This window comes from Pygocentrus nattereri, chromosome 11 (assembly GCF_015220715.1).
Source record: "Pygocentrus nattereri isolate fPygNat1 chromosome 11, fPygNat1.pri, whole genome shotgun sequence".
NCBI classification, from domain to species: Eukaryota; Metazoa; Chordata; class Actinopteri; order Characiformes; family Serrasalmidae; genus Pygocentrus; species Pygocentrus nattereri.
This window is the reverse complement of record NC_051221.1, coordinates 43513576-43537473: the sequence shown is the minus strand read 5'-3', so window position 1 is coordinate 43537473 and position 23898 is coordinate 43513576. Positions and strand designations below refer to the sequence as shown.

At 39.7% G+C, this 23898-nt stretch overlaps 2 protein-coding genes across 2 annotated transcripts; one reads left to right on the top strand and one right to left on the bottom strand.

The window, feature by feature from the left end:
* Positions 1–60: 60 nt before the first annotated feature.
* Positions 61–15925, top strand: LOC108442798 (probable polypeptide N-acetylgalactosaminyltransferase 8). Its single transcript, XM_037542589.1, has 11 exons — positions 61–3737; positions 6266–6509; positions 6713–6879; positions 8055–8238; positions 8460–8657; positions 9164–9278; positions 11856–12041; positions 12311–12448; positions 13195–13290; positions 13401–13550; positions 15748–15925. Exons 1-11 carry the CDS (start codon positions 3545–3547, stop codon positions 15889–15891), a joined length of 1815 nt encoding a protein of 604 aa, XP_037398486.1. The 5' UTR covers positions 61–3544; the 3' UTR covers positions 15892–15925.
* ada2b (adenosine deaminase 2b) lies at positions 15846–23783 on the bottom strand. The gene is made up of 10 exons (XM_017723007.2): positions 23545–23783; positions 22115–22430; positions 20567–20786; positions 19661–19871; positions 18703–18830; positions 18500–18590; positions 18266–18374; positions 17345–17502; positions 16063–16265; positions 15846–15986 (listed from the first exon to the last, which is right to left on the bottom strand). The coding sequence occupies exons 1-10, from the start codon at positions 23605–23607 to the stop codon at positions 15899–15901; spliced, it is 1587 nt and encodes a 528-aa protein (XP_017578496.1). The 5' UTR covers positions 23608–23783; the 3' UTR covers positions 15846–15898.
* Positions 23784–23898: the final 115 nt, after the last annotated feature.

The following is a 23898-nucleotide window of genomic DNA, read 5'->3' as shown; positions in this document are numbered from 1 at the left end:
CAGTTGCTGTGTAGATGTTGCCGAAAGCTTATAAAATTCACAACAAAGCAATGAAAAATAACTACACAAAAACAACACATACACAAACAGCTACAAACATTCAAAAACTCAAAAAGTTAACAAACAAAAATAAAAATGTTTTTTGGAGACAGAGGGCCAGTAGTAGACTTTCATAGCCTTGGTGCTTCAAAAACCCAGTCGCCTTTGAACCTCAGCCGAGACCATGGAACAGCCAAAAACAACTGATCTAAAAACCTCAGGGACCACGTAGTGTTAATAGAGCAATCCAGCTAAGAAGAGGAGCAGGCTGGTGCTAACTTTGTAACAGATGCCCCTTTATGGCAGCTGGAATCTGTGAGGCAGTCCTCTCCCTATTCTCCATTATTATATGTAATTGCAAATAGAAGAGCAATTCTTTCCCTTTTTACATTTGAACTTTGATAGCTTTCTCACTGGGACTGTCTTTGATAATGCAGTTTCAAAAGCCTTATTAGAGAGTGCCAACGCATATCAGGTTATCTGCATTTTAATTGTTTAAATATTGTTTCATAATCATATTAAGTGTATCCATGCAGTTCTGTAAATACATTTTAATTTAAATAAATTTATGTATAGTATTGTATTGAATTAGCGTTTACATTTTGATCCCAACATAAAGTGGTAAATCTAAATGTAAACATTGAAATACATTGCCATTTTACATATTACATTTTAATTAGAATTTTGCTACTGTTCTGTTTCCATACTGATACAACACCAGATTGAAAAAGAAAATTATTTTATCTTATCTTATTCCAACTCCCATGATCCCTTGAGGACCACGTGACAATCACACCACACTGCTCCACCAATCATCTCCGCTCCAGAGCGCCAGAGTTCTGATTGTGGACAGCTGCGTCCCATGAACCGCCTTTCTGGAGCTCAGTCAGTCTCCTAGTATAGGGCTAATCACTGTGTCTGCATGGGCCTACTAAGCCTTCCAGTTCTGTTGTGCTGCTTTGAGTTTGACCTGTTTTCTGTCTCTTCTTTTGCTTTTCGGGTCGCCCTTGTATTGTTTGATTTCTCCTGCCGGTATTTGATCTTGCTGTCCCGTTTTGGACCAAGCCCTAGCCTAGCCCTTGACTTCCGTGCCTAGCCCCTTTTATAATAAACACTTCTCTCTGTTTTACCTGCGCCTGGAAATTCAGGAAGAATTATAATGGAATACCGTAGTGAATTCTTTACAAGGAACAGAAAATTAAAAATGAACTAAAAATTGCTGGTAAATAAGTAATTGGCCTTAGGCATATATTCACTGATTAATAAGAATCATATCCAGAATTAACATTTTGATTAACATATAAAGTTTTAGTTGCCTCACAGAAAAAGTCAACATTTTGTAGGCAACTCAAGTTCTTCACTGTGTCAAACTGCTTATAAAGGTCCAAGAAAAGAAGAAAGCTGTCATTGGCAATAAAATAAAAATGTTCTGAAATGTCCATAACCACATCTATGTTAATGTAAAATATAGCTAATGTTCAACCTTTCTGTCAAGAGTCGTGGGGGATGATATTCTAATATATGGGTTCACTTTGTCAGGTTTATTTGAATTTTTTTGTCAGATTTTGAAGAAAAACTGATGATAATCAAAAAATTGTTTAAAAAATAAAAATGTTTAAAATAAAACAACAGGTAAAATAACAGGAAAATGAACTTAATGAGAAAGCCAGGACAGCATTGCTCTCTCTGTCTCTCTCTGTCTGCTCCCAAAATACGGAAAACGGATTGCTACTGTTTGCTGCTGAGTTCCAGAATAACCAGCTGCCCATCACTAGCCGGCTGGCCTGACACTTTTTTAAGCCTGTCTTATGTTCACTGAGAGCCTCTGTCCACTTACCTTGAAGTCCCCCTTTCACCTTCCAAGTGCGTGAAGTAGACAAGTGGAAAGTCATCCAAGATGATATGTGCTGTTCTTTCTGTACAGTTAATTACATTTTGGGCACAGCATGTCCTGTTATTTGTGACTAACTGCCATGTAGTAACAGTGATTGACCCTGGACCCATAAACACACACAGGTCTAATGACTAGCCCTTGAGCATAACCTAATTTCAGCAAATCAGTATTACACTAATTACAAGTTTTCTGTATCTAAACCTGTATATGTAATGAGGGCACTTTAAAGTGGATGAATTTACAGACTAGAAGAGGCGTCTGGATACTTTTGAACATACAGTGTGCGTGTGATACACCATGTGTACATTAAAAGTGCTTTAAAACAAGTAAGAGTAATACTACTCAAGAAATTCAGGATGGACATTGCTGTCTACAGGTAATGTGCAGTTGAACAGGTTAACACTCAAAAATACTCTTGAAGATTCTTCCCTTTAAGCAAACCCTGAATACCCCCAGTAGTGTGCCTCCTAAACAGGAAGCACAGGATTGTCTTGTGGTGATAATTCTCTGGCTAATGTTATTATGAATGTGCTAAAGGTTTTGACATTGATATGATTAGATGTGAAACAAACTGACATTTATAACATTCGACGCTGAATTTTGTTTGTACTGTAAATATCTTGATATTTATGCAAAAGAGAAGTGAATGTCTTCAAAGTTGATGTTTCTCTAAAGGAAGTTTTTTTATGAGTGAAATGAAAAGCTGGTGCTGGTTCAGATATGACACTTCAAATGTTTCTGTCTGTTTTCCACAGCATGCTACACAAAAGATGTAAATAATGTAAACAGGATGGAGAGTAGAAGTATTTTATTGTATATGTTGCTGTAGTAATGTCGCAGTTGCTTTGAAGTCATCCCTCTTCTTTGATTACTTAGTATTAGCTGTGTACTTAAACACTGAGAAGTATGATACATTAATTTCAACCAAAGCACACAGGTGTGGCAGGATACAGTGTCCTGGTCTTTCAGTTCCATTCTACTGCTCTACGGTGCTCTCCTGTATTTAATTACAGACACCTGGGACAAAACTTATCAGAAGTCATTTATTTTTGTTCATATTTATTAATACATCTATTAATGCATGCTGATTGTATGGAAACTTTGCAGCTTTTTAAAAGTGTCGTAGAAAAAGCCATTTTCTTGTTTATACAAAAAGAACAGATACCAAGGAAAATCTCTTAAATCAGAAAGTAAACATGTCTATGCATTTATCTCATCCTGTGCATGTATCCTAGAAGATGATGTCTCATGAACAGCAGCACTCAGTAGCTTAGAAAAGACAGGGAAGGATATAGCCACATACAGTTTAAAAATTTCTATATGGGGCGAATTATTTATGATAATCATTTATTATCACTTATTATTATTATTTATGAAATCATTTCTTATTTTGGACTGACCCTACATGTGTGTAACTAAATCTGACCAACTCAAACATGAATTCTAGCTGGAGAGCAAGCCTAGGTTTCACGTGAGCCCTTGGGGAGTGGTAGGTTCTGTAGCTGTGTGAATAGTACACAAAGAACATTTACAACTGAGAACTTGGGGAGGGTGTTTACTAAAGTCACACCTCATGCACAGGTTGTCATACACACAGATACAGCAGAAGTCATGAGGCTGGGCTGCACGCGAGGTCTAGCTTTGGTCCTGACTGTTACAGTTTTGCTTCTGTATGTAGCCTTAGTTAGGAAGCAGATCTGGACCCATGAGGAACATCTCTATCAAGCCCAGCAAGAGCTTTCTGTCCTCAGACAGGACATCCTGCACAGGCTGGAGGGAATAGAGACTCAAATACAGGCAATTGGTGAGAGAACGACTAATATTTCATTCACCCTCTTTCATAAATCACAGTTAAAGATCTTGTTAGTGTTCCACTCTTCAGCATTCAAAATTGAAGGCAGATGAAAAGTATTTTGGTTTATCTGACCCAAAAGAGTAATTTGGGATTTTTCCAAAAAAGTTGCACTTTAAGACTAGTGGTGTTGAAGAACACGTTATGAATCTGATGTAGACTTTTTCTCTAGAAATAAATTGAAAAAAACGTATTGGTGAATGAAGCCCAGTGTTTCTCAATGAGCAATTACAAGGATTTTAGGTATTTTACCATCTGTGGTGCATAATATCATCAAAATATTCAATCCAGAGAAATCTCTGTGTATCATGGACTTGTCTCAAAAGAGTTATTTGGGATCAAATGATTAGATGACAGGATCTCAATGTTCTTTTTGCATGAAAATTGAAGAACTGTGTTGATATATATGTACTGCTCAAAAAAATAAAGGGAAAACTCAAATAACACATCCTAGATCTGAATGAATGAAATATTCTCATTGAATACTTTGTTCTGTACAAAGTTGAATGTGCTGACAACAAAATCACAAAAATCATCAATGAAAATCAAACTTATTAACCAGTGGAGGCCTGGATTTGGAGTCACACACACAATTAAAGTGGAAAAACACACGACAGGCTGATCCAACTTTGATGTGATGTCCTTACAACTCAGTGTTGTGTGTGGCCTCCACGTGCCTGTATGACCTCCCTACAATGCCTGGGCAGCTCCTGATGAGGTGGCGGATGGTCTCCTGAGGGATCTCCTCCCAGACCTGGACTAAAGCATCCACCAACTCCTGGACAGTCTGTGGTGCAATGTGGCGTTGGTGGATGGAGCGAGACATGATGTCCCAGATGTGCTCAATCAGATTCAGGTCTGGGGAACAAGCGGGGCAGTCCATAGGAACTGCAACTGAACAGAATAATAAAGTGGCCGGTGAGTGTATATAGACCACAGACCACTTCTCAGCACCTTTCTGCTTTCTGGCTGATGTTTTGGTCACTTTTGAATGTTGGTGGTGCTTTCACACTCGTGGTAGCAGGAGACGGACTCTACAACCCACACAAGTGGCTCAGGTAGTGCAGCTCATACAGGATGGCACATCAATGCGAGCTGTGGCAAGAAGGTTTGCTGTGTCTGTCAGCGTAGTGTCCAGAGGGTGGAGGCGCTACCAGGAGACAGGCCAGTACACCAGGAGACATGGAGGAGGCCGTAGGAGGACAACAACCCAGCAGCAGGACAGCTACCTCCACCTTTGTGCAAGGAGGAACAGGAGGAGCACTGCCAGAGCCCTGCAGAATGACCTCCAGCAGGCCACAAATGTGCATGTGGCTGCACAAACGGTTAGAAACCGACTCCATGAGGATGGTATGAGGGCCCGATGTCCACAGATGGAACACCAGGATTGGCAAATTGGCCACTGGCGCCCTGTGATCTTCACAGATGAAAGCAGGTTCACACTGAGCACATGTGACAGACGTGACAGTCTGCAGACGCCGTGGAGAGCGATCTGCTGCCTGCAACATCCTTCAGCATGACCGGTTTGGCAGTGGGTCAGTAATGGTGTGGGGGGGCATTTCTTTGGAGGGCCGCACAGCCCTCCATGTCCTCGCCAGAGGTAGCCTGACTGCCATTAGGTACCGAGATGAGATCCTCAGACCCCTTGTGAGACCATATGCTGGTGCGGTTGGCCCTGGGTTCCTCCTAATGCAGGACAGTGCTAGACCTCATGTGGCTGGAGTGTGTCAGCAGTTCCTGCAAGATGAAGGCGTTGAAGCTATGGACTGGCCCGCCTGTTCCCCAGACCTGAATCCGATTGAGCACATCTGGGACATCATGTCTCGCTCCATCCACCAACGCCACGTTGCACCACAGACTGTTCAGGAGTTGGCGGATGCTTTAGTCCAGGTCTGGGAGGAGATCCCTCAGGAGACCATCTGCCACCTCATCAGGAGCTGCCCAGGCGTTGTAGGGAGGTCATACAGGCTCGTGGAGGCCACACACAACACCGAGCCTCACTTTGACTTGTTTTAAGGACATCACATCAAAGTTGGATCAGCCTGTCGTGTGTTTTTCCACTTTAATTGTGTGTGTGACTCCAAATCCAGGCCTCCACTGGTTAATAAGTTTGATTTCCATTGATGATTTTTGTGATTTTGTTGTCAGCACATTCAACTTTGTACAAAACAAAGTATTCAATGAGAATATTTCATTCCTTCAGATCTAGGATGTGTTATTTGAGTTTTCCCTTTATTTTTTTGAGCAGTGTATATTGTGAGCTACATCTCTACCTTCATAAGTAAAAGTTCTTCATCTGTTTAAGATTAATTTTCCTCCACTGTAGGTCTACAAATCATTTTGAAGAGGCAGATAGTGTTAAGCTGTCCAGTTGATTTCATGATCATTGTTCATTTTCACCAGGAGCAAGAGGTTTATGATGTATAGACTGCATAACTGCTTCAGCTACTTACCGTTGATCTTTTACACTACTTTCTCAGTTCAGTCTTCCCACATTGACCAGAGGGATGCACATGCAGTTATGCAAAGTCCAACACTGAAAAGGGACAGGAGGGCAACTAAGAACTTGTTCCCAAACTCTAATCTATTTAAGAATTGGCATCCCGACCTGTCTGAAGAGGAGCAGCGAGAAGCAGAAGAGCTTTTCCAGAGATATGGTTATAACGTCTTTCTCAGTGATAAGATCCCCCTAGAAAGAGAACTACCTGAGACACGAGACCACAGGTCAGCCCTAGTCTGTGCGTTTTTATCAAGTTGAGCACAAAGCTCTAATCTTGCTGTAGCTATGACTCCATCCTACTAACTACTCAACGTCAACAAATAACTTGTGTTTTCATAGGCATAAAGATGCCCTTGTTTTGAGTAGTCTAACATTGTTTGGCATCTACAATTATGCATGCAAAAACAACTTCATTTTCATGCTTTAGGTGTTTAACCAAGGAGTATCCTTCAGACCTCCCAACCATCAGTGTCATTTTGATATATGTGGATGAGGCTCTGTCTGTGATTAAAAGAGCCATTTGCAGCATTATCAACAGAACTCCTTCTCATTTGCTCAAGGAGATCATTTTAGTGGATGACCGAAGCACCAACGGTATGTCTGTACTCCATTTCAGACATAGTTGTTTTAGACTGCATGTCTAACTGATTTCCATAATCTTTAGATAAACCCATAACCCAGTAAATACATTCAGTGGGAAGGAACAAGTGTCCCGACACTTCTGATTTAGTTATTAATGTACTTCCAGTCCATATATTCACTGTCAGATGAATGATACGAACCCAATTCTAAAAAGTTGGAACAGTGTGTGAAATGCAAATAAAAACAGAACGCAGTGATCAGAAAATCCACTTTATTCTATATTTACATGAAAACCGTACAAAGACCAGATATTTCATGTTAACAGCTTAATTGTTTCTCCATAAATATTTGCCCATTCTGAAATTGATACCTGCAACACATACAATACAATGTATTCTGGTCAGACAAAACGATTTAGCTGTACTTTAGCTTGTCGTGTTTGGAGAAAGAAGGGTTGTGCGTACGATTCCAAGAACACCCACAGTGAAGCATGGAGGTGGGAGCATCATGATATGGGGATTCTTTGTGATGTGCATGAGGGATTTTGAAAGTGCCAGTCCATCAGAGAGATCGTGGTAGGACTAGGAAACTGAAAACAGTTTTTCAAAAGCTATTGGCCAATATTGACCCAGAATGCTGCGAGTAGTGACGTGTTGTGTGCAGTTGCCAACAACAGCTTTGCAGCAAAGTATATTCCCCTATCAGATTCTTTTTAAATATATATTTGTTTATGGTAATGAATACATACTTTTTTGTTCATATTTGCAAGCACAGACATTATGTGTGTAAATCTGAAGTGGGTATATACACTGGAAGTATATTTAATAACAAAAACAAAAGTGTCTGAAAACGTGTTTCTCCTCACTGGCTTTGTCACAGGAAACAGAAAAAAATAGATTTTAGAAATAAAAATTTATAGGAAGGAGGAGGAGCTGTAGGTGTGGTCCTCCACCCTTTAATTTTAGTCATTAACAGACCATTTAACCTTAAAACATTTAACCTCTAAAACCAGGGTTCATATGTGGGCCCATACTTTAGTCTCATAACTACAAAACCTATGTTTTTGTTTCATATTAGTTAACTAATATTTACCTAATGTTAAACACAGAACATGTTCTGTACATGTAGTAAATCAGCTTTATCAGGATGTGTGGGGGGTTTCAATATTAAATGTACTGCCTTCACAGAGGATTTACAAGGAAAACTGAATGCCTTCATTGACTTCATCCACAAGACTCGTCCAGGTCTGGTGAAGAAGGTGAGGCATGAAGAGCGGATGGGCCTGAGTCAAGCACGCCTCTCTGGTTGGAAGGCATCCACAGGGGATGTGGTCGCTATCTTGGATGCCCATATTGAGGTCTATGTTCAGTGGTAAGCCAAGAGTCAGCACTGACAAGCATGCATAATACTGTATGTTAAGATCTAATGAAAAATTCATGATCTACAGACAGGCTGCTCAGTTACAGTCCTGGAGGCCCAGAGGTCAGCTCAGTTTGGAAACCATTAATGTTATCTGTAATTGAGCACCCCATATCTACAGTATAATGGCACAAGAATAGCTCTAACATGCACTTACCTTATGCTCATTTAAGGGCTGAGCCTCTACTTGCTCGTATCCAAGCTGACCGCAGGCTGGTGCTGAGCCCAGTCTTTGATGTGGTGAATTTCTACAACATGGAAGTGACTCCATACCAAGCTGCAGCTCATGGTTTTGACTGGGCTTTGTGGTGTCAGTATGATTTCTTCAATCAGGAATGGTATGATCGCAATGACCAATCGTTACCTGCCAAGTGAGTGTCTTTGTTTATCCCTGCATTCGATGCTTTTGTCTGATGCTTCTCCTCCACAATACACTAAGAACACAGTTCTATGCCAAAGGTATATATTTATGAAAAGGTATGGCATTGAAATGATATCAGAAGGAGAACAGAAAGATTCTAGCCTGAAATAGCCTTACAGCTGTTATTTCTCTGTTTCAATTAAAACACTTTAGTTTTTAAAGAAAGAAATATTGGAGCAGAACAAGTACTGGAAAAAAGCAGCATTGTGCCATATTTAGCTACAAGTTGTAAGACTGCACAGAGAACCATTTAAAAACATTAATAACCTGGTAGGAAAACATTGATCAACTTATGGAGTTATTACACTACCACTTGTAATTGTAAATGTCACTGCACATTTTAGTAACAGCATGATGCCCTTTGGTAAACCAAACCAAAAAAAACTTAAATTCTGTTGTAAAAAAACTGTTGCAAAACGAAATATGTATACTATCTCTGTCCATTCCGTCCACCAGGAGTCCTTCTGTGATGGGTATTTTTGTGGTAGATCGCCTTTTCTTTGAAGAGATTGGAACACTTGATGGAGGAATGAAAACATATGGTGGAGAGAATGTAGAGCTAGGCATCAGGGTGAGCTGCTGATCACATTCATTTATTTAAGTAGTACCAAAGTATTATTACCATTATTTACTCAACAACAGGCTTAGCGTAGCATAAATTGCTTTCAAAATTTCTGCATAATTCAGTGGTTCAACGGTTTAGCACAAAAGCTAATATAACCATTTTGTTTACAATGTCCTGGCAACATCTTAGCATTCACCTGGGATAACATATAATCACTTAAAAACATTTGGAAATTCACAACAACGGCTTTGTAAGGACAACATAAAGTTTGTTTTATTAACCATACAAAACGACTAGTGAACTATGGCAAGTACACTACAAGTGTCGTCTGAGCTTTTACATGTAATGCTGATAATGGCAAAATAATAATACATCTGAAAAACTAAGGTTTATACATGCTGCATGTATATCTCCATACTGAATTAGTTTATTTATTTAAGCATCTTAATTATCATTATACTTGAACAGAACAACAAAATTCTTCCCTTCATAACTTAGCAGACCCAGGTATTGAGCCCACAACCCTAGTTTTAACTGCCTAGAGCTCCAACACTAAGCTGCCACCTTTAGGCTAAACCTTATCTCAAAACTACTAACTATGAAGGAATATTAAAGGCATCAGGCAACATCTTTGTAACCATAATAACTTATGTCTGGTTCTTGTGCTGCAAGCAATTCTAATTCTGTTTCTACTTCACCTCAAACCACTCTGACTTTTACATCTTAACAATTTTAATTATGAGGAGCTTCCCTTTAAAGGTGATCAAGAAGAACAGTAAATGTTCTATGGCAGGTATCTAACTTTCTGCAGGATTTAGTTTGAACCTAGAGATCCCTGATTTGTTGGAACAGGCGTGTTAGATTTGGCATGGAACTGAAGCTGCAGGCAGGATTAGGTCAAGGAGGACAGTTGACCACTGTTGTAGTATAACATATAAAATATGCAACCAATAAAATTACACATTTTCAATGACTTCACATTGTACACTCCCTGCACATTTACAACGCCAACTCCAGTGAAGTTGAGACGTTGTGTGAAAAATAAAAACAGAATATGATGATTTGCAAATCCTTTTCAACCTACATTCAATTGAATACACTACAAAGACGAGATATTTAATGTTCAAACGGATAAACTTTATTGTTTTTTGCAAATATTCACTCATTTTGAATTTGATGCCTGCAACATGTTCCAGAGAAGTTGGGACAGGGGCGTGTTTCCCACTGTAATGCACCACACATTTTCAAAGGGAGACGGTCTGGACTGCAGGCAGGCCAGTCTAGTACCCGCACTCTTTTACTACGAAGCCACGCTGTTGTAACACGTGCAGAATGTGGCTCGGCATCGTCTTGCTGAAATAAGCAGGACGTCCCTGAAAAAGACGCTGCTTGGATGGCAGCAGATGTTGCTCCAAAACCTGTATGTACCTTTCAGCATTAATGGGGTCTTCACAGATGTGCAAGTTACCCCTGCCATGGGCACTAACACCCCCCCACACCATCAGAGATGCTGGCTTTTGAACTTTGCGCTGAAAACAATCCAGACAGTCCTTTTCCTCTTTGGCCCGGAGGACACGACGTCCATGATTTCCAGAAACAGTGTGAAATGTGGACGCGTCAGACCACAGGACACTTTTCCACTCTGCGTCAGTCCATCTCAGATGAGCTCGGCCCAGAGAAGCCGGCGGCGTTTCTGGGTGGTGTTGATATGTGGCTTCGCTTTGCATGGCAGAGTTTTAACCTGCACTTGTAGATGGAGCGACGAACTGAGTTCACTGACAGTAGTTTTCCGAAGTGTTCCTGAGCCCATGTGGGAATATCCGTTACAGAATGATGTGGGTTTTTAATGCAGTGACGCCTGAGGGGTCGAAGGTCGCGGCATTCAGTGCTGGTTTTCTGCCTCGCCGCTTACGTGCAGAGATTTCTCCAGATTCTCTGAATCTTTTGATATATATGATATGTATGATATATATATGATATTATGGACTGTAGATGATGAAATCCCTAAATTCCTGCAGTTGCACGTTGAGAAACGTTGATCTTAAACTGTTGGACTATTTGCTAAGTGGTGAACCTCACCCCATCCTCGCTTGTGAACGACTGAGCCTTTCAGGGATGCTCCCTTTATACCCAATCATGACACTCACCTGTTTCCAATTAACCTGTTCACCTGTGGAATGTTCCAATCGTATTCTGTTTTTATTTATGTTTTACACAACGTCCCAACTTCATAGGAATTGGGGTTGTATATTACACATGTGATGTGGGGATGAACTTGTGGGGAATAATAGAACAGGCTGCTGACTGGCTACAGCTGCTAAAGGAGAACCCTACACTGGCCACTTGTGATATTTTAAACATCTGGTATTTTTACATAAACTGTTTCAGCTGTATTGATTAAAAAAACAAAACTGTGGATGTACCAGACCACTGAGTAGCAAAAGCACGTACACGACACAACAGTTAAAAAAAGTATTTCTGGCTGCTTCTTGTAAGTTCTTCGAGTCCCCAAACACTCAGACTAGTCTTTAAAGTACTCACCGAAACCATAACCATTCCTGTGTTATGATTTATTTTCTGCAGGTGTGGCTGTGTGGAGGTAGTATTGAGATCATTCCATGTTCTAAAGTGGCACACATTGAGAGAGCACACAAACCGTATGCACAGAACCTTAATGTGTTAATGAAGAGGAATGCCCTCAGGGTGGCAGAAGTCTGGCTGGATGAATACAAGATCAATGTCAACGCAGCCTGGAACCTTCCACCAACGGTATGGTACTGTAGTCTCCACACTAGTGAAAGAATAAACAATAAACGATGGTCCTCTCCTCCTCAAGAGATTCACACTCAAAGTTCTGAATTCAGAAGTTTGCTTTTGAATTTGTGAATAGTTTGATTCACCATAGAAGTGGCATCAGTGACCAGTGTGTATTGTGCTTATATTTTAATCCTCACTTTGCAAATAACCTTTTCTAATCAAAGACAACCTAAATGATGCCTTTGTGTTTGTGACTGAGGAACAAACTGCTCTTGTTCCAGGACCATGGCATAGACATTGGAGATGTGTCTGAGAGAAAGAGACTGAGGGAAAGGCTGCAGTGTAAGCCCTTTAAGTGGTATTTGGATAATGTCTATCCACGGCTAGATCCACTGGATGACCTGCTTGGTTATGGCATGGTGAGTTCTCTCTATAAGCAGGTCAAAAACCACTGAAAAGGAAAGCAATCTGTGTTGAGATGGCACAATGGCACTTTTTCTTTTCCATACAGATATTGAAATCTTAAGTGTAGACCGATACAATACTTTACACACAATATTGCTTTAAAAACTTCTAATATTCCAAAATATTATAACAGTGACACATGTAACATGTAACTCATTACTTTCAGTGTTTTCCCATCAAATTAGGCAAAATTTGATTGGATTTGGCAGGGGAAAAAGTGCTTTTGCAGGTAGACAAAATTTGGACTGTTTAGCCATCAGTTTGGCAAGTTTTTAAAGTGCCTACCAGCTTATTAAGCAAGGCAGTTGATATTCTCCCTACACGCCATCAGTGAGGAAATCTTTGACATACATTTTACATGTTGGTGGGTTTTGAAAAATACAGGAACAATCTGGCAACCCTACACACCTAAAGTGGACACAATATATGGTGTATGAATCTTACATGCATCACATGAATCTTACGTTCTCACAAATGTTCTAGATAGGTAGGCCCTTTAGTTTGCTCACATTTTTAAACTGAGGCAGTGAGTACAATGTGACTGAATTGGCAAAGGTTGTGTTTTAATAAAGGTGTCAATAATACAGCTCTGCTTCTCTGTTATGTACAGAGAAAGCCAAATGTGCAACAATTTAGACTGTAGTGGTTTTGGTATTACAAATTAAAAACTTTCTATTGTCACATTCAATCACAAACACAGTTGATCAACAGTCTGAAGACAGATGTATGTGTTGATCAAGGACTCCTTTCACGCAACACTCCCATCTTATACGTATGTCATCACCAGGTTTCACAGGTCAGCGCTCCTCTCTTTCCTGTACATCCTTCATTCAGTACATCTCCAGTATATTTAGGAAACAGATTAGTCCATCACTATTTTCCCTTCTTCATTCTGAATCTTTACAGGCCTGTGGCTATAGAAGACGTGGAGACATTTTTATTGGACAGAGCAATTTTCAGGAACGACGCTGTTTGACTGACCCTGGTTCAGGGAGACTACCTGTACTACACAAATGCTCAAAGCAGCAAATCTACAAGTATTGGGACTTCAAACAGGTGATCAAACACTGACTCCATACCAGTAAAAACCCTGGGTATGAAATCTGCAGTGACAGTCACACATTTGAAGAAGGCTGCCTTATGATTCATCAGCTCTACCTTAACAGGGGCTTCCACCAATCAGTGTTTTGATGTGAAATGGTGCATTTAGGGAGTTGTTTTTTTTGTGTGGCTATTTTGCTTTACACCTTGCATCCAATTCTCCACCATGATTGCAGTTACAGTGAGGAAAATAAGTATTTGAACACCCTGCGACTTTGCAAGTTCTCCCACTTAGAAATCATGGAGGGGTCTGAAGTTTTCATCTTAGGTGCACGGCCACTGTGAGAGACATAATCTAAAAAAAAAAATCCGGAAATCACAATGTATGATTTTTTAATAATTTATTTGTGTGTTACTGCTGCAAATAAGTATTTGAACACCTGTCAATCAGCAAAAATTCTGGCCCTCAAAGAGGCCCTGTTAGTCCGCCTCTAAAAAGTCCACCTCCGCTCCACTTATTATTCTAAATTAGAAGCACCTGTTTGAGGTCGTTAGCTGCATAAAGACACCTGTCCACCCCACACAATCAGTAAGACTCCAACTACTAACATGGCTAAGACCAAAGAGTTGTCCAAAGACACATTGGGGCTCCATGCAAGTCATGCATGGCACGGAAGGTTCCCCTGCTTAAATCAGCACACGTCCAGGCCCGTCTTATGTTTGCAAATGACCATTTGGATGATCCAGAGGAGTCATGGGAGAAAGTTCTGTGGTCAGATGAGACCAAAATAGAACTTTTTGGTCTTAATTCCACTCGCCGTGTTTGGAGGACAAAGAATGATGAGTACCATCCCAAAAACACCATCCCTGCTGTGAAGCATGGGGGTGGAAGCATCATGCTTTGGGGGTGTTTTTCTGCACATGGGACAGGACGACTGCACTGTATTAAGGGGAGGATGACCGGGGCCATGTATCCTGGCTGGGTCTTCCAACCCGACAATGACCCAAAGCACACAGCCAGGATAACCAAGGAGTGGCTCCGTAAGAAGCATATCAAGGTTCTGGAGTGGCCTAGCCAGTCTCCAGACCTAAACCCTATAGAAAATCTTTGAAGGGAGCTCAAACTTCGTGTTTCTCAGCGACAACCCAGAAACCTGGCTGATCTGGAAAAGATCTGTGTGGAGGAATGGGCCAAAATCCCTGCTGCAGTGCAAACCTGGTGAAAAACTACAGGAAACGTTTGACCTCTGTAATTGCAAACAAAGGCTACTGTACCAAATATTAACATTGATTTTCACAGGTGTTCAAATACTTATTTGCAGCAGTATCACACAAATAAATTATTAAAAAATCATACATTGTGATTTCTAGATTTCCGTCTCTCACAGTGGACATGCACCTAAGAAAACTTCAGACCCCTCCATGATTTCTAAGTGGGAGAACTTGCAAAGTCACAGGGTGTTCAGATACTTATTTTCCTCACTGTATAAACATGTTTTAGGCCCAAACCGTGGTGCAAAACCTCTACAAAGTAGTTTCTCAGGCATCAGGCTGGCTTTCTGTAAGGTAGCTTTAAAGAAATAGTAATAACTGACATGATTTTATACTGACCAAAAATGTAGACAATCAGTCAAAGACGTGTTTGGTTTCCAAATTTTGCTTCTTTAGCTTAGAACTGGAGCTGCTACAGCAATGGTGCTGTAATTCACCACCCTGTTTCCACAAATACAGGCCAAAATCAATGCAAATAAGCATTAAACCTGTTTTTAGAATTACCCTTAAAACGTCTATATATCTTTTGCAGTCCTCGGTCCACCAGGGTGATTAGAAAGTACCTCATGTTTTTTTATAGTTTATTGCATAATGTATGTGTAATGTGATCTACATCACGATGACTTATGTGTGTAACTTTAAGACCTAAATGAGGTTTCACGTATGTATTTATGGAAATTGTTTGGGTAAGTATTTCCTTCCTGTATATCTGACCACCATTAGCTTCATAGCTCCAGTTCTACAAAACAGTTTGGACATCATGTCTTGGTTGATCAAAAGCATTTGGATGGAAAATCATGTGAATTTAATTACTTATTTGATAACTTTTAAGCAAAGTCTGCTTTCTATCATTAAACCACTCTTAATGACTCTGTTTACATTTAATTATTTAATTATGCAGAATTTTTTAAATATTAGTGGATTTTTTTGCTTTTTCCAGGGGCAAGCTATAAAAAATAGAGACACAGGCCGGTGTCTTGAAATTGCTATTGGACCAAATGGGTACTATCAATTGCACATCCAGGACTGCAGTGGACAGAGGTGGACAATACAGCATGTGATCAAAGACAGAGGCTTCAGCTGAAATTCAGTCATGAATTCTCCAGTATGAATTTGTCCCACTTTTGCTTCCATATGGCTGTGGCTTTGTTCTTCACTGCTGCTGACAAGGAACTGTACCTAAACAAAAATAAAAAAGTTAGCTTGGAACTGTAAATGAAAAAGAGATCTCATTAAACAAACAAACTCCTCCCACCTTATTGAATTCAGTGCCAGCTCCTTAAGTGTGCCTACATTAGCGCTCAGACCTCCAATTCCAACAAAGGCTTCATAGAAATCATAGGAGAGTCCAGTAGTCCCAAACAACGTTGGATCATCAGAGCTCACTACCATTGGATGCCCCTCTGACATTAAAACAGCAGCAGGGTGATTCCGCAAGTCTGAGACCAGCTTCAGCACCTAAGCACACAAAAGGCCCCATCACATCCTCTATCCCCATCACTATACTGGTTTTCATTTAAGAGATTTTATGAAAAAAAAAAACACTTTCATTGGATTTTTTTTAATGACAACTAATGGCAATTTGAACAAATATTAAAAGCTAAACATTTTGACCAAATAAATCCCAACTAATTACAATTACATTTAAATCAGGTGTAATGTGACTTATATAACAGCTTCTGGGAAGGCATGTCTCTGGAAAAATTTGTGCCCGTTCAGTCAAAAGAGCATTTGTGATGTCAGACACTGGTGTTGGATGAGATCAAAATCAATGCTCCGGTTCACCCCAAAGGTGTTCAGTTTCAGCCAGCTTTATTAGTTTTATTTAAGTAAGCCATCACCTCACCTTAATTGCTGAGCTGTTGTTGCTTCTAGAAGCTTCTATTTCACAATAATAGCACTTTCAGCTAACCAGGGCAGATCTAGCAAGGCAGAAATTTCACACACTGACTTGGCAAAGGTGGCATCCTATGATAGTGCTAAATTTATGTTTAAATTAATGTTACTGAGCTCTTCAGCCACTGTTTGTCTGTGGAGATTCCATGGCTATGTGCTTCATTTTATACATCTGTTAGCAAGAGGTGTGGTTAAAACACTTAAACTCACAGTACAGTACAGGTGTCCAGTGCTAATGTAATGTACTTTGTAGATTTGTAGATTGTTGCTTACCTTGCTTTTAACTTTAATTTAACTAAATATCAAGTAAATTCACCTTAATATTCCTTAACTTTAGTTTCACCAGATTGTTTAATAATGTAAACAGTTGTAGATAAGCTGTTGGAGAAAGAAAAAAATCAAATGTGAAGCCAAACAAAAGAGTTGGGACACAGTTTGCAGAGTAAACTTATGTAAAAGCAATATTTTTTTTGCACAGCTCATTACATAAAACGCTGACACTTGCAGTCAATGTCACAGAAATAAGCGACTGGCAGCAAAATTCACAACACATTTTTATTTTATCACTTACAAAATGCTGTAAGGTCAGTGGAACCCTGTCAAGATCAAGTGTCAACATTCAACTGCAAGCAACTCTGTACCTGGTTGGATATAGGACACACTTCTAGTGGCACTCCCCTCTTTCTGGAAAGCTCCTTTGCTAGGGGGTGGTGTGCCAGGGCAAATCCATGCCCAATTCGTGTGGTGTTAAATAACAGAGCATCCAGAACATTCCTGTCCACATCCGTGCCATCTAAGTCTGCACACACATACACAGAGTTCATACCAGAACATGCTGCACAATTCAGCATGCAACTTACTGTTAGGGAACATGTTTGTACAACCCAATTCCAAAACTATATGCTTTATATATATATGTATATACAGTACTGTGCGAAAGTTTTAGGCGTCTAAATGAATGTTTAACCAGTTTCCCTCAGCAGTGAGTTTATCACAATATACATTAGAATAAAGTCACATTCATAATTCAAACAGAAAAACAATAAAAGGTAACAAGAATTTCTCGGGTCCATATTTTTCCTGGACACCTTCACAGCTGCCACAGAGACTCGTTAATATCCTCAATTACATCATGAGCTCAATTTACTGAGCACTGATTGGTCAAACCAGGAGCTGCTTTTTAACAAACACACTCACATCCAGAAAATCACTAGTTATTTTTTATATATATATATATATATATATATATATATATATATATATATATATATATATATATATATATATATATATATATATATAATTAGAACATATAATGTTTTCTGAACATTTAACAATGTTGCTAGCCTGAAACTGCCCCTGTCCCAATGTTTTTGGAATGTGTTGCAGCCATTAATTTTGAAATGAACATATACGTATTTACAAAAATCAATTAAGTTAAAGATAAATCATTAAATATATCGCCTTTGTACTGCCTTTGCTTACATACAGGTCAGGGCACATTTACAAATCACAGTTTTCTGTTCTGATTTGCACATATTATCCTACCATTTGGGACTCACCAGTCTCGCCTGCATGGAAAAAATAGGAAAGGTTGGCTTTAACTTCTGTGGGGACTGAGAGCGCCTCTCGGAAGTACCAGATGGATTTTCCAGTATCCTCTCGTCCTACCTACAGCAAAACATACTCCACACTGAGAACATAAGCTTTCGCAGTTTTAAATATTCAATACCCGGCGTGTTTGGTGTAGAGATCTCTGAATTAATGAAGAAATGCATTAAAGTAAAGAATCTTACCAGATCGAAGCCAGCGATGATCTCTGGATACCGTTTTTGCAGCTCTATGGTATCACTGATAGTTTGTTTCACCTGAGACAAACTGAGCTCTCTGTACATAGAAACAGAAAAGACGTGGAAACAGGAAAGTTGGCCAAGTTTCTATAAACCTTTTATATTTTTTTGGAAGACACACGCTAAAGTTAACTTTAATTCAGCCTTACCTATGGACTGTTACAATGATCCGAATCCCGATAAAGTCTGGATGCTCCAACCTGAACTGTTCAGTTATGTTCTTGTATGTTTGGAGGGACCATTCTCTGTCACGGACCCTGCCATCAAGCATGTATGTCTGATACAGAAAATCATGAATTTTAATAGGTTCAAGAAGGTGAGCATGAACAGCGCTGTGCAAAAGTTAGAGACCACCCTTCAATTTCATTTCAAGTCAAAACAACGGTTTCATTCATTGTTCAGTATCAGGAAAATGCAGAAGTTTCAACCAACAAAAAATATAATATCAAATTTCCCTGCATTTCGTGTGTCCACTGATTACATTTATTACAGCTTCCATTCTTTTCAGAAGCTTTCAGTTTTTCAGAGAAATCTGCAGGATTTTTTTCAAATTTTTTCAGTCCTCCAAAATTCAGTCTTCTAGGTTAGTTGCATTTTCTGCTTTTTATTAATTGTCAGTGTCATGGGAAATGTCCAATGCCTGTCATACTCTGAAACGAATTATTTATGGCCCATTTAATTTTGAGATAAGAATTTAAGATAACTCTTAAATGGATATGGGCAGTTCCACTTCTGAAGTGCCACATTCAGAGCTTATTGTTTACTTATTCTAATACATGTGATTCAGTCCAGCAGGTGAATTTAATAGTGTATGTCAAAGGAAGCAGCACACCTAGAAGTTATATATATCTGTGCAAACAACTACAAGCTTTTGATTCTATGAAATACCTTTAAATGGTCTGGGGTAAATGGGGTAAATGAGGTTAAAACATCTATATTATATGGAGATTCTTTAATCTTTATAAATGTTCTTATTACTCATTTACAACATTTTTCCTTTAAAAGAAGAACATCCACTGAAACCAAAAGTGGTTTTTCTATGGGATCTCTTCGAAGGAACCCTTTTTGACACCTTTAAGAGTGAAATAAATATGAACAGTCACCAACCATGGACAGGCCAGCCCTCAGCTCCAGGTACAAGATGTTGTCATCATAAAGTTGCTGAAGGCCTTGGTACAGGTAATCCTTAAAAACAGGTGCATAGGAGATCAGCCCTGAGATTGCAATGAATGTCTGCTCAAAGCGCTCCCACACTGTGTCCTGGTTAGGATACGCCACATCTGGGTCTTCAGTCCACAGCGTGAGGTTCCGCATCAAACTGAAAATGAAAGAATAGGTTTGTCTGACTTTTTTCAAGTGGTTTGGGTGCTGTACAGTGAACGTCCTTCACAACAAAATATATATTCCTGTTTTATGTAATCGTCCACATAAATGAAACATATGTGGTATTAGTTTAAATCTAGACGGGTATTAAACTACTGCAGACTAGAAACAGTGATGTACAACTGTTTTATGATGACCTTAGCAGGGGCGTAGTCTGGTTCTAGATCAGCTGTACATTTTATGTAATATCTTTGAAAAAGATGACTGATCTAAGATCAGGGCCCATTTTCACAAAGCGTCTCAGATTAGGAGTGCTGCTCTGTTCAGATCAAGGACCTGTTCCAGTGAGTAAAGTCAAAGTAAACCAGAGGAATTTGTTCCTAAATCAGCAGTCCTGCTTTTAGAGGTTTTGTGAATTCTGGCTCAGCTTCATGTTATATTTCTTAGTGAACACAACAACATTGACTACACTTCTTACAATGTAAACAAAAAGAACAGTTAGAGTAGTGCCCAGTACTTACTACATCAGTACTTGCACTCCTGAAACTTAACGCCTTAATATATATATATATATATATATATATATATATAAAAGCATATATAATATTTCTAAATATGTAAGGGTGTAGCTATTTCTTTTCTTGAATGATAATAATAATAGTAATAATGTGATGGGCTGAAATGCACCACCTCTTGTCAAAAGCTGGGATATCACTGATGGTAGCCCTGAGCTGCTCCAGGAGGCTCCAAGAAGAGCAGCCCCACTGCGGGAAGGGTCGCTGGGTAGAAAACAAGAACTTCACTGACCCCGACCATGTGAAGCAGATGTAGCAATGAGGCCTGTATGTTACATTCATCACAAGCCAATCCACGCTCGCCAGAGCAGAGCTGTGCACGTGTAGAACCGCCCCTTAAATGGATAGAACAGTCAGACTGCATGGCAGATCATGAAGTGCAGACCTATTAAGGAATCCTCAGGAACCCCCAACCAGTCCTCTAATTTGTTCAGTTCCAATTCCATGAATATATGAGGAATTCAGTGGAATGTGGCTTGAGTGGGGATCCTTGAGAACTCTTCACTCAGAGTAAATCCACTGTTTAATACTTTATTAACTACCGACCATTTTTTTAAAAGCATTTTTCTACCATTTTTCAGGGCTGAAGAGGAAAATGCACAAGTTACAAAGATTTCCTGGCAAGTTCTGCTGCCTAACTCAGTGATGTCACTCAACCTCTCACTGATAATCTTGTGCTAGTACAGTAAGGGAACAGCCGCTTAGATGGCATTGAAGCCAACGAAGGCTTGTTAAAACAGTATTGGAACAGGCTTTCAATTCCAGTCTCGGACCTGCCAGTGTCCAGAAATCTTTGTGAGTTCCCTGCTCAAACACACCTGATTCAATGCTACACAACCTGGAATGGAAAGCACTAAACTGTGCTAAACTCGGTTCTTCCCAGAGCAGAACTGAACACTGCTGCTCTATAAAACTGAATGAAGCCTAAAGGAAAAGATCACGTGTAGAGCAGCAGTTCCTCAGAACGTGGTAAGGAAAAACCTTGGTAAGAGCAGCACTTGGTTCTCAGTCCTACTCCTGAAGTAACTCTGTCCTGCACATTTAGTTTTCTCTACTCTAAAACACCCTTTAATCCATTTACACACAAAGTTTCAAAAAGTACAGTAAGGAAATTGGCCACTTTGCGTTACAGCCTATCCAACCTATATATATATATATATATATATATATAATGCTTAATAACCAATAAGTTTCAAATCTCTAATAGGACTCAAATTTTGGTAAAATAAGAGCCATTTTCTTATTGGACATTTTTATTCCAAAACTTTGGTCCAAAATGCATACAGGCATTTGCATAATATAGGGGTGTGTGTGTGTGTGTGTGTGTGTGTGTAAGGTGGAGATTAAAATGCTGATGGCGATTTGATTTGATATTGGCCTATTTTTGTCGCTGCATAACAAATGATCAAATTGAGATTGGGAGACATTTCATTTTTCATAAAATATGTACAATTTACAAAAAAGGAACCATTTTGAACCAAAGACTTACCAAAATATGAACCGCTGTGGTAAAGGAAATTTAAATTTGAATTCAAGAAGGGAATTTTAATGAATTGGTTGCATCAGGTGTGTTAGACCAAGAAAAACACCACGTGCAGGGCAGCGGCTGCTCCACGCCCAGGGCTAGGAGGCGCTGGTTTAAAGCATCAGCTTGCTTTGTTACCTTTAGGCATTTTCTGCAGCACTTTAAACACAGGGCTCTTTTGAATGTGGGGCTTTGCTCTGAAGAAGTGCATAGCAGGAGGAAACGGTGAAGCCACCATCTCCTGCTCTTTCAGCTTCCGCAAGAAGGAATCCAGTCGCTGCTCTGCTGCGCTGAGCTCCACTCTACCCCCTACCTGCTGGGATGCCTCCTCCTGTAGCATCAGCTCTCTCTGGTAAGGGTCTGGTATACTTCTGCCCTCGTTCACAGAGACTAATATCATTATGGTCATCAGAGCTGTTCCCCTGCATGCTGCATAGGAAAACCTCTTCATGGTCTGCACAGATAGCAGTATGAAGGTCAAACCAGCCTATAAATCAGTCTATAAAAGGAACAGAGAGTCAGAAGTTCTTCTTAGACCAGGGTGCTATTCACTGATCATCAGAACAGATCCCTCCTGTATTTATGATGGTCATCATAACAAAAACTTAATTCTAGATTTGTATTCCTACTCCTGGAGTGGTCAGTGAATGCAGACTCAGAACACTAATTCAGTACTTTCATTGCCTCTCCTGCACATCCACATATTGTAGATGAATGTATCACTAGGGCTACACAACAATATATATTTTTATTGTAATAAATTGTCATAATATGCTTTTCTGAACATATGCAAATTGTCAGTACTCACAGAGCACTGTCCAGCTGCAAGTTTCATTATACAAAGAGCAAAATTAGTCCCATTGTACTAGATTTAGTACAGATACTGAACAAAGATCATTGTATCCCTTCTGTGCAATTTTGGGCAGCGTTTTTAAAATATAGCACTGCTGGTTCTTTTTTCTGTTTAGATGTCTGAAAAAATAAATGTTCCCTGAAAATTTCTTGAAGTATCACAATGTATTTTTGACATATTGCCACAATCTATGTTTCACAGCTCCCGCTTATCAGCTAGTAATGAAGCCCATTGTGCAAGAAAATAGCAAAAGCATATTAGAACAAAGATGACTAATGTTAGATGGTAAAACAGGTATGACACTGAAACACCCATCTACGAGCTGATGATCTGATCGCTAAGATGCTTTTGAGCGTCTCATTCCATCATTAGCACAATTACAGAAGCATATGCAGAACTTATGAACTACAGTTTGAGACAATCAAAGGCTACCGGTGCACTTTCTCCAAACATTCAGTGTTTTCTGGGCATTTAACTGAACAGGCAAGTATACAAGCTAAAAAAGAAATGAGCTCTCATCTTGCTGTAGACCAGCTGAAGGCTAACATCATAATCAGCTGCCAAAGCGTTTTAATGATGAGCTTAAAGCATGACTAATTCAACCCAGCTGATCAGCAGCATCATCGGAAGTTCTCCCAGTGAAAAGCCTTGATTTGTTACACTAGTTAAAAAGGCTCTGCAGTAAAAGGATTTGAATGATGAGCAGCACACTTACCCAGGAGTTGATAGGACCTCTTCCACAAAATTTTCTTTCTACTGAACTTTGCTTGATAGCCATAGGGATGTGAACGGAGACTTAACTTCCCATCCAATAACCCCGTTTTTAAAACATTCCTCTTCGCCCATCCCTAACTGCATGATGGTCAGCTGAACTGAACACTTCATTATTCCTCCCTCTCTACAACAGACAGTGTTAACAATGGAGGAACCAGGAATGACTCACAGAACGACGTTTCTGTCAAAATGCTGAAGTAGTACATTCTTCTGCCAAATTACCATTTTAGATTTCTTTGCAGGCAAGCGGACATCGTGAATGCATTGTTCAGTCAAGAGGAACAGACGGGACACT